Source organism: Pan troglodytes, chromosome 5 (genome assembly GCF_028858775.2).
Source record: "Pan troglodytes isolate AG18354 chromosome 5, NHGRI_mPanTro3-v2.0_pri, whole genome shotgun sequence".
NCBI classification, from domain to species: Eukaryota; Metazoa; Chordata; class Mammalia; order Primates; family Hominidae; genus Pan; species Pan troglodytes.
This window is the reverse complement of record NC_072403.2, coordinates 123,319,835-123,331,973: the sequence shown is the minus strand read 5'-3', so window position 1 is coordinate 123,331,973 and position 12,139 is coordinate 123,319,835. Positions and strand designations below refer to the sequence as shown.

Here is a 12,139-nt window from a genome sequence, read left to right as displayed (position 1 = left end):
CTCCGAAAGAAATCCTATGACCTGTAGCAGTCACCCCCAAGCTTCCCATGTTTCCCACTCCTGAGCAACCTTACTAATCTACTTTTGGTCTCTGTATATTTGCCCATACTGCACATTTAATGTAAGTGGAATCATATAATATGTGGGGTTTTTTTCTACTTAGCATAATGTTTTCACGGTTCATCAGTGTTGTAGCTTATATCAGTACTTCGTTTCTTTTTATGGCCAAATAATACTCTGTTATGTGAATACACTACATTTTATTTATTCCTATCCCAGTTAATGGATATTTTGGCTATTATGAACAATGCTGCTGTGAACATCCATTTATGAATTTTTGTGTAGCTATATATTTTCATTTCTCTTGGACACCTACCTGGGAGTAGAATTTCTGTGTCAAGTGTTTTAGCATCTTTTGCCTTTTCTTCTCATTGAATTCCTTCCCTTTTACTTCTCTTAAAATGAAACTGACACTTCCAGTCCTAATATCCTTTCTAACTGCCATAATTTTTTTTCTTTTCCATCACTGTCAACCTTCTTGAAGCAGAGGTTAGCATTTTTTGTCTCTTAGTTCACTTTTGGTTTAACTCCTCCCATTTCTTCTACCATACCCAAACTATGCTCTGAAAAGTCACCAGGGAGGGTTTCTTTTTGTTGCCGTGAATAGTGGGCTAGGTTAGTGGGATCAGCCCTTCTGCTAAAAACAATTTAAGGGCCAGACAACATTGAAATAAAAAAATTTAAATGCATTGAAGAGTTTATGAACAATAAAGAAGTGCAGGCCAAAAGGGAATAGAGCGCTAAAAGCAACTTTTGACCTGAGGGCATTTACTAATCTTGCAAATTAAGAACCTTCTTTGGGAAGGCCATGCTGGGTGAGAGAGATGAAAAGCAGAAGTGGGTCCTGCCCAGCAGGTGGGAGCCCTCCGCAGCTTAAGGTAGGGCCTCAAATGCATATTCTCTTAAGGTGAGCACAGACTGGGAAATGGAACATACTTCAGACATTTTTTTTTCAGTATAGTTTGAATCTCCTGGGACTAAAAGAGATTCCCAAATCCAGAGCTTGATCTAAGGTGCTGCTGGTCTAGTAATAGACTCAGATCTGACAGAAGCAGCAAGTGCAAATCCTCCCTAGAGGATATTATTTTTATTTTTATTATTTTTTTCTTTGTGAGACAGGGTTTTGCTGTCACCAGGCTGGAGTGCAGTAGTGTGAACATGGCTCACTGCACCCTCCACCTCCTGGGATCATGCAGTCCTCCCACCTCAGCCTCCCATGTAGCTGGGACCACAGGCCTGTGCCACCACCCCTGACCAATTTTTTTATATTTTTTGTGGAAATGGAGTCTCACTTTGTTGTCTAGGCTGGTCTTAAACTCCTGGGCTAAAGCATTCTTCCCGCCTCAGCCTCCCAAAATGCTGGGATTACAGGCATGAGCCACTGTACCTGATCTATCTTTATTGGTCTCAAGTCATTCCTAAAAATATAATTTAAAGTATAATATGGTTTGGCACACAATTTAGAATATACCAGTCACACAAGAAAACTAGCCTCCATGAGTAAAACCCAGTAAACACACACACACCCTAGACCTGCAAAGAATTCAGATATTTTGAATTATTAGATGAAGACTTAAAAAACTATAATCCAGAGTCTTTATTATTTATTTATTTATAACAGAGTCTCACTCTGTTGGCCAGGCTAGAGTGCAGTGGCGTGATCTTGGCTCACTGCAACCTCCACCTCCTGGGCTCAAGCCATCCTCCCACCTCAGTCTCCCAAGTAACTGGGACTACAGGTGCATGCCACCGCACCCAGCTAATTTGGGTATTTTTTTTGTAGAGATAGGGTTTCGCCATGTTGCTCAGGCTGGTCTCAGAACTCCTAGGCTTAAGCGATCCACCCACCTCAGCCTCCCAAAGTGCTGGGATTACAGGCATGAGCCACCATGCCTGGCCTCCAGAATCTTTATCAAATAATGATGCTATATGCAATGCTCTAATGTCATGTTATATTCACTAATAGTTTTATTTGTTTTGTCTCTCCAGCATGCTAGTAATTTTCTTATGTGGAACAACTTATGCATTTAAACTTTTTTTCAGAAGAGAATGTTTTGTGGTGACAACTCGTTAAAATTACATTTTTATTTTAAATACACAAATATTGAAGCATTGAAACTAGCATGTGCCTCCCTTTTAGAGCAGAGTAATTCATTTGTTCATAACTAATTCTTCTGGATAATAATCTCAGGTTTAGATGACAACTTATAGTTTACTAAATGCCAGTTTTTCTTATCTTCTCTGTATCTTAGAATAGTATAAAATTCCCACAGTAAACCAAAGTATGTGAGCAAATAACTTGCCCTTGGTCCTTAGAATTCCCAAGAGGGAATCATATAATGAAGGATGAAGTAGGCTTGGCTTTTTCTTCATAAAGACTGAAAGGAAAGGAAGGAAGAGGGAAGATAGAAGAAAAGCAGGACAGAGACAACTGTCCACCAATTTCTCCCATCTTTGTGAAGGTTGTATTATTTCATGTCCAGGAGATAATCCTTTTTTAAAGTATGGAGACTTCCAAAAGTTAAGGTTTAAGGAGTTCATTACCCACTTTCGAGACTTACTATAAAGCAACAGTTATCAAGACAGCATGGTATTGGCAAAAAGATAAACACATATACCAATGGAACAGAATAGAGTCAGAAATAGACCTATATTTGAAATAATCCATAATTGGCCCATATAGTCAACTTAACTTTGACAAAGATATAATGGTAATTCAATGGAGAAAGCATAGCCTTTTCAACAAATAGTGCTGGGATAATTGGATGTCCATATGCCAGAAAATAAAAATAAAAGAACATATTTTTGTATGTTCTTCACACCTTATACGTCACATACTTCACACCTTAAATAATAATTAAAAAACTTCACAAACTTAAATGTAAAATATGAACCTATCAAACTTCTAGCAGAAAATAAAGGGAAAATGTACCCAGTCTTGGGTTTGGCAATGAAGTTTTAGATATGACACCAAAAGCATGATCCATGAAAAGAGAAATTAATGTTAGATTTTGTCAAAATTAAAAACTTTTACTTTGTGAAAAACTGTTAAAAAATGAAAAGACAAGTCATGGACTGGGAGAAAATGTCTGCAAATTACAATCTGATAGAGGACTTGTGTATAAAATATATAAGAATTCTTAAAAATCAACAATAAGAAAGCAAACAGTCCAATTAAAAATGGTCAAAAGACCTAAAGAAGATATAAGGATGGCAAACACATGAAAAGATGATATTCAACATTATATGTCGTTAGGGAAATACAGATTAAAACTACAAAGGGCTACCACTATATACCTATTAGAATGACTACAATTCGCAAGACTAACAATAACAAATGTTGACCAAGAGGTGGAACAGCAGCACTGACATTCTTTGCTGGTGGGAATGCAAAATAGTATAGTCACTTTGGAAGACAGATAGTTTCTCAGAACACTAAACATAGACTTAGAGTGCGACCCAGTGATGGCACTCCTAGGTATGTTTACCTAAGTGATTTAGGTCCACCCAAACCTGTATGCAAATGTTTATAGCAACTTTATTCATAACTGCCAAAAATGTAAAGCAACCGAGATGTCCACTCAGCAGGGAAATGGATAAACTTTGATAACATTTAGTGATAAAAAGGAACAAACAATTGATTCATATAACATGGATGAATCTTTAAAGCATTTTACTAAGTGAAAGAAGCCAGACCAAAAAGGATACAAACTGTGTGACTTCATTCACATGACATTCTGGAAAAGGCAAAACTATAGAAGTAGAAAATGGACTATTAGTTGTTAGGGTTTAGGAGAGAGGGAAGTATTGACTGCAAAGGGGATGTACAGGGGAACTTTTTAAGAGTGAAGGAATTATTCTGTACAGTCCTGGGTTGGTGGTTACATGACTATTCATTCATCAAACTCTATAACCACGTGATGTACCTTAACCAAGTGATGAGGTTTAATGTCACCAGTTATTATGTCATGTGGGTGTCATGTGCCCCCTCATGTGATGTGATAACAAAGGTACTTCGCCTGTGTGATATTCTTGCCAAAAACTCGTAACCCCAGTCTACTCATGAGAAAAACATCAGACAAACCCAAATTGGGAGTTGTCCTACAGGTTATCTCATCAGTACTCATGACTGCAAAGGTCATGAAAAGCAAGGAAAGACAGATAAATAGACCAGAGGAGACTGGAAAGACATGGCAACTGAATGCAGTGTGGTGTCCTAGATTGGATCCTGGAACAGAAAGAGGACATTAGTGGAAAAACTGGTGAAATTCAAATAAAAGGTTTTGTTTAGTTAATAGTAATCTTCCAGTGTCAGTTTCTTTGTTTTGACAGATATACCATGATAATATGATAACAATGAGGAAAACCAGGTGTCTGGTATATGGAAACTCTCTGTGGTACCCTTGGAACTTTTCTGTAAATCTAAAGTTATTCCAAAATAAAAAGGTTACTGGGGAAAATAATAAGTTAGTTATCATTGTCAAGTATAACCAAGAATTTAATACAGATTGAGGAATGGAAGAGTTTCTAGAGTATATACATTAGATATTATATATAGAAAGAGGAGATAATTTTCATAATTAGTTTTTTCCAGTAGGTGAAAAAGCACAAGAATAGTTTGAATTAGCAAATATACAGAAACCATTTATTTTATTTATAAAAGTTAGATTATTGGAATGGTACTCAGAAGGGTTTTTTTTCAGAATATCGGAAGTGTTTACAGATTTGAAGGCATCATGTGAAATTTATTAGGTTGTTGGAAAAGTAATTGCAGCTTTTGCTATTACTTTCAATGGCAAAAATCACAATTAGTTTTGGTAGAAGGGAAGTTAAAAACAGGGAAATTGCAGTATGATAAAAAAATTTACATCTTCTTTTATCATATAGTTAGCCCTCAGGTTTTTGTTTTTGTTTAGTATGAGATAAAAGATTATACTGAAATCATGTACAAAATCAGTGAATAATTTATTTTATTTTATTTTATCATGTTATCTCAGGCACATTACAGTTTAACTTGACAATAAACTTCTTGTAAGTAAATATATGTATTACATGTATGCATAACTTCATTTTACCTGATAAATTAATATAATACATGTTAATGGAGTTTTACTTTTGAAAGTAAAATACATTCAAAAATGAAAATGATTTAGAAATTTGAATATTATATGTACATATACAGTTTTGCCTCAGCACTCAGTTGTATAATCAGTGGTCAAATGAAATGGAAATGATGCTAATTACTGTAGTTGTTAAAATGAAGTGTATAAAGTATGTAAATGGGACAATTTTTTTTTTCTTTTTTCTTTTTTTCCCCCCACATGGGTAAAAGAGGAATAAATGGAGCAAATTTTTCGAGCACCACAGAAGCATTTTATATTTTTTTAACATCCTCATTTTTCAACTGAGTATGTATTTCTTGCTGTATATGAATTTTTAGGATACAATTTTAGTAACTAGTCACATAAGTTATATATTATTTTACTTAAAGGGAACATTCCTGTAGTTTGCTACTAGAGAAGTTTCTCTGAACATACAGAGTGCTGAAAAGATGTAACAGTTCTCAATATGTATGCACCCAACACCAGAGCACCCACATATATAAAGCAAATATTATTAGATTGAAAGCAAATGTTATTAGATTTGATTATTAGCATCTGTCCAATGCTGAGAGTGGGGTGTTGAAGTCCCCAACTAGCCAATACAATACAGTGATAGCTGGGGACTTCAACACCCCACTCTCAGCATTAGGCAGATAATCTAGACAGAAAATCAAAAAAGAAACATTGGATTTAAACTTTACTTTAGAGCCGGGCACTGTAAGCCTGACACTTTGAGAAGCTGAGGCAGGAGGATTGCTTGAGCCCAGGAATTTGAGACTAGCTCAGGTAACATAGTGAGATCTCATCTTTACAAAAAAGATAAAAATCAGCCAGGTGTGGTGGTGTACACCTGTGGTCTCAGCTACTCAGGAGGCTGAGGTAGGAGGATTGCTTATGCCTGGGAAATTGAGGCTGCAGTGAACTGTGGTCACACCACTGCACTGCAGCCTAGTGACAAGACACTGTCTCAATAAATAAATAAACTGCACTTTAGACCAAATGGACCTAACAGACATTTACAGAACATTTTATCCAGTAGTTGCAGAATACACATTCTCCTCATCAGCATGTGGAACATTCTCCAGGAAAGATCATACGTTAGGCCACAAAACAAGTCTCAACAAATTTTAGAAAACTGAAATCATATTAAGTGTCTTTTCTGACCACTATGGAATAAAACTAGAAACCAATAAAAAGAGAAACTTTGGAAACTGTACCAATACATGGAAATTAAACAAAATGCTCCTGAACCTTTATTGGATCAATGAAGAAATTAAGAAGGAAATTAAAAAATTTCTTGAAACCAATGAAAATGGAAACACAACATACCAAAACCTATGAGATACAGCAAAAACAGTACTAAGAGGTAAGTTTATAGCAATAGGTGCCTATATCAAAAAAAAGATTTCAAATAAACAATGTAATGATGTACTTTAAGAAACTAGAAAAGCAAGAACAAAGCCAAAATTAGAAGAAGAAAAGAAATAATAAAGATCAGAGTAGAACTAAACAAAATAGAGACTAAAAAAAAATACAAAAGATCAGAGAAATGAAAAACTGGTGCTTTGAAAAGATCAATAAATCGCTAGCTAGACTAACCAAGAAAAAAGAAGACATACATAAAATTAGACATGAAAAAGGAGACATTACAATTTATATAACAAATAGAGAGGATCATCAGAGACTATCATGAACAACTATATGTGAACAAGTTGGGAAACCTAGAGGGAATGTATACATTTTTGGACACATTACAGCATACCAAGATTGAACCAGGAAGAAATAGGAAACCTGGCCAGGCACAGTGGCTCACACCTGCAATCCTAGCATTTTGGAAGGTCAAGGTGGGAGGAAGGCTTGAGCTCAGGAGGTCAAGACCAGCCTGGGCAACAGTGAGACCTTGTCTCTATTTTAAATTTTTAGAAAAGAAAACCTGAGCAGACGAATCACAAGTAACAAGATTGAATCTGTAATTTAAAGGTCTCCCAATAAAGAAAAGCCCAGGTCTGGATGGCTTTACTGCTGAATCCTGCCATACTTAGAAAGAAAAACTAACACCAATTCTTCTCAAACTAGTCTAGAAATTTGAAGAGTGGGAAATTCTTCCTAACTCATTCTATGAAGCCAGCATTATCCTGATACCAAAATCAGACAGGACACAACAAAAAAAGAAAACTACAGGTCAGCATCACTGATGAACATAGACACAAAAATCCTCAACAAAATACTAACAAATCGAATCCAACAAAACATAAAAAAAAAAAATACACCATGATCAAGTGAAATTTATCCTAGGGCCAGGCACAGTGGCTCATGCCTGTAATCCCAGAACTTTGGAAGGCTGAAGTGGGTAGATCACTTGAGCCCAGGAGTTTGAGACCATCCTGGGCAACATGGTGAAACCCTGTCTCTACAAAAAATTAAAAAATTAGCTGGGTATGGTGGCATGCACCTGTAGTCCCACCTACTTGGGAGACTTAGGTAGGAGGATGGCTTGAGCCCAGGAGGCGGAGGTTACAGTAAGCCAAGATCATGCCACTGTACTCAAGCCTGGGTGACAGAGTGAGACCCTGTCTCAAAAAAAAACTTATTTGAGGGGTGCAAGGATTGTTCATTATATACAAATCAATAAATGTGATACATCACATCAACAGAATGAAGGACAAAAACCATATGATCATCTCAGCTAACACAGAAAAGTTATTTGATAAAATTCAATGTCCCTTCATGGTAAAAACTCTTGACAGGTTAATCATAGAAGGATCATACCTCAAATAATGAACATCGTGTCTGAAAAACCCACATTTAACATCTTACTGAATGGGGAAAAGCTGAAAACCTGCCCTCTAAGAACTAGAAGAAGACAGGATGCCCATTTTTACCACTCCTGTTCAACATAGTACTGAAAATTCTAGCCATAGCAATCAGGTAATAAAAGACATCAAATTGGGAAAAAAGAGGTCAAATTGTCCCTTTTTCACAGATGACATGATATATATGGAAAAACCTGAAGACTCCAACAAAAAACTCTTAGAACTGATAAATTTAGTAAAGTTGCAGATTTTTTTTAAAAACCCACAAAACACCAATAGCATTTCTGTGCACCAATAACAACTAGCTGAAAAAGAAAACAAGAACACAATCCCATTTATTATGGCTACCAAAAAGAATAGTAATAAATTTAACCAAGGAAGTAAAGGTTGTATAGGAGGAAAACTAGAAATTACTGATAAAATTAACTGAAGTAGACAGTGGAAATAGACAAATGGGAGACATCCCATGTTCATGGATCAGAAACATTAATATTGTTAAAATGGCCATATTTTCCAATAAAATCTAAAGATTCATTGCAGTTCATATCAAAATACCAATGACATTCTTCATGGAAATAGAAAAAAAATTCTAAACTTCATGTGGAACCACAAAAGAGCCTAAATAGCCAAAGCAATCCTGAGCAAAAAGAACAGTTGGAGACATCATACTACCTGAGGTCAAAATGATACTACAAAGCTTTAGTAACCAAATCAGCATGATGTTGGTATAAAAATGGACACACAGGCTGAGCAAAATAATACTAGAAAGCTTTAGTAACCAAATCAGCATGGTGTTGGTATAAAAACAGACACATAGGCTGAGCATGGTGGCTTACTCTTCTAATCTCAACAGTTTGGGAGGCTGAGGTGGGAGGATCACTTGAGCCAAGAAATTTGAGTCCGGCCTGTGCAAGATAGTCAAAGCCCATCTCTACAAATTAGCCAGTCACGATGGCGCATGCCTGTTGCCCTAGCAGCTTGGGAGGCTGAGATGGGAGGATCATTTGAGCCTGGAAGCTCAAGGCTGCAGTGAGCCATAATCATACACTGCACTCCAGCCTGGATGACAGTGAGACCCTGTCTCAAAAAAAAAAAAAAAAAAAATTGTAGGACAGATACTCTGGGACATTGGTCTGGGAAAAAGTCTTATGGCTAAGACTTCAAAAGCACAGGCAACCAAAGCATATAGACAAAAGGGACTGTGTAAAAGCTTCTGCACAGCAAAGGAAACAATCAACAGAGTAAAGAGACAGCCTACAGAATGAGAGAAAATATTTGCAAACCATTCATGAAATGAGACTAATCTCCAGAATATGTAAGGAACTCAACAGGAAAAAAAATAGTTTTGTATCTGAATAGACACCTCTCAAAAAAGAAGACATACAAATGGCCGGCAGGTATATTTTTTAAATGTTCAACATCACTAATCATCAGGGAGATGCAAATCAAAACCACAATAAGCAATCATCTTACCCCAGTTAGAATGGCTGTTATGGAAAAGACACCAACAAATGCTGGCGAGGATGCAAGGAAAAGGAAACTCTTATACACTGTTGGTGGGAATGTAAATTAGTACAGCCATTATGCAAAACAGTATGGAGGTTTCTCAAAAACCAAAAACTAGAACTACCATATGATACAGCAATCCCACTGCTGGGTATTTATCCAAAGGAAAGGAAATCAATTCAATATATCAAAGATAGATAACCTACACCCCCATGTTTATTGCAGCACTATTTATAATAGCCAAGATACGGAATCAACCTTAAGTGCACATCAGTGGATGAATGGATAAAGAAAATGTGGTATATATACACAATGGAATTATATTCTACCATATTTTTTATGAAAATGAAATTCTGTCATTTGCAGCCACATGGATAGAATTGAGATCATTATGTTAAATGAAATAAGCCAGGCCTAGAAAGACAAATATCACATGTTCTTACTGATGTGGGAACTAAAAAAAGTTCGTCTTTAGCCAGGAGTCGTGATGCACCCCTATAGTCTCAGCTACATGGGAGGCTGAGGCAGGAGGATTGCTTGAGTCCAGGAGATTGATTCCAATCTGGGCAACATAGCAAGATGTCATGTCAAAAAAATAAATAAAAACTAGAGGCTGGGAAGGGTTCCAGGAAGATACGAAGACAGGCTGGTTAATGGATATAGATATACAATTAGACGAAATAAGTTCTAGTGTTTGATAGCATACAGGAGTGACTGTAGTTAACAACAATATATTATATATTTCAAAATAACTAGAAGAGAAGATTTGAAATGTTCTCGACACAAATGGTGAATAATGTTTGGGCTGATGGCATCCTAAGTACCTTGATTTTGTCATTACAGATTGTATGCATGTATGAAAATACCACATGTGGCTCCATGAGTATGTACAAATATTATGTATCAATAAAAAGGGATCTGTAATTTATGAGTAATAAAATTTTTTAAAGAACATTTACCAGCCGGGCATGGTGGCTCACACCTGTAATCCCAGCACTTTGGGAGGCCGAGGCAGGCAGATCACGAGGTCAGATCGAGACCATCCTGGCTAACACGGTGAAACCCAGTCTCTACTAAAAATACAAAAAAAATTTGCCGGGCTTGGAGGCTACTCGGGAGACTGTGGCAGGAGAATGGCGTGAACCTGGGAGGTGGAGCTTGCAGTGAGCCGAGATTGCGCCACTGTACTCCAGCCTGGGCAACAAAGCGAGACTCCATCTCAAAAAAAAAAAAAAATTTACCTTCTAAAAAGTAATTATATGAAAATTAAAAGTAGAATTTATTCCTTTTACCTTTCTATTCCTAGGTAATACATTGCATGCAACTGGATCCTGCAAGAATCATTTATCAGGAAATTCTCTTGCTGATACTTTATTTCTGTGGGAACAAGATGAAATACCAAGGTTAGTTAATGTTGTAAAGGAAATGAAAATTTTACATATATCCTAGTTGTGGTCAGAAATCAGTGGTTACCATAATTAAATTTTAACCTTTTATTGTATTGGATCTTTTTAATCTATACACTTAACAGAAACAAACCTTGACATTAGTGTGTTACAAGGAATAAACGATTTTAAAAACAAACCATGAAAATGTACTAGTTATTACCTAATTAACAAAAGGAATACAAGGTAGATATTGTTATACTTTTCTGCAGCATTCATCTTCATCATCTATTCCAATTTGATATCCTATAACTTGTCAAGTAAAACAATTACATTTATGATAAAATAGTAATTTAAAACAAAAATCTAAATATTTTTAATAACCCCTAAAATTTATAAATATTAAATATGTAATAAAGTATTTTGACATGCTCTGGTTTTGAATAATATAATTTGTAATTTATTTGTTTCATTATTGATTAGATTTTTTTTGGAGGCAGTATATTCCAAATGCTTGGATTTTTCTGTTTCAAAGCAGCTATGTATTTGCTTATGCAAATTTTTTACTCATACATTTTCTGTCTACTGGTGCTAATTTTTAATTCTGAAAACTACTTCCCCTCCATAGGAACACCTCCTGTTCTGAATGTCTGAAGTAGTTTTGTATAAGGGCAAGTTGTAAATTTCTACTGTGAGATTATATTTTTTGAGGTTATTGTTTCCCTCCTTTCTCTCAAATGTGCTACTTCGGGAATATTCATCCTTGACATTTACAACATAATTATTTCAAATTACAAAACTTTTTTATATGAGAAAACTGTGGATCATAAACATTTTTAAATTTGATACTTCAATGTGTGTTAAATTGTATGAATGAAGAGGACAATTCACATTTTGTTGTTGTTGAGACAAGGTCTCGTGCTGTTTCCCAGACCGGAGTTCAGTGGCACAATCTCAGCTTACTACGACCGCCGCCTTCTGGGCTCAAGTGATCCTCCCACCTTAGCCTCCCAAGAATCTAGGACTACAGGTGTGCAACACCATGCCTGGCTAGTTTTTAAAAATTTTTGTAGAGGTGAGGTCTTACTATAATGCTCAGCCTCCCAAGTATCTGGGACTACAGGTGTGCAGCACCATGCCTGGCTAATTTAAAAAAATTTTTTGTAGAGATGAGGTCTCACTATATTGCTCAGGCTGGCCTCCCAAGCCGAAGCTGGGATCACATTCATGAGCCACCAAGCGCAGCTGACAATCTATATTGAGAAATATTTTT

The 12,139-nt window shown here is 36.1% G+C and overlaps 1 protein-coding gene across 10 annotated transcripts in view; it reads left to right on the top strand.

Moving 5' to 3' along the window:
• Positions 1 to 12,139, top strand: part of REV3L (REV3 like, DNA directed polymerase zeta catalytic subunit) — a 193,136-nt gene that overhangs the window by 79,880 nt on the left and 101,117 nt on the right. For all 10 annotated transcript variants that reach the window (XR_010157764.1, XR_010157763.1, XR_010157765.1 and 7 more), the window contains one exon: positions 10,788 to 10,884. Coding sequence is in view for 6 of the 10 variants with exons in the window: in XM_003950901.6 (XP_003950950.2) it covers positions 10,788 to 10,884 (97 nt within the window). In the remaining 4 variants the exon portion in view is untranslated. The remainder of the gene's footprint in view (positions 1 to 10,787; positions 10,885 to 12,139) is intronic.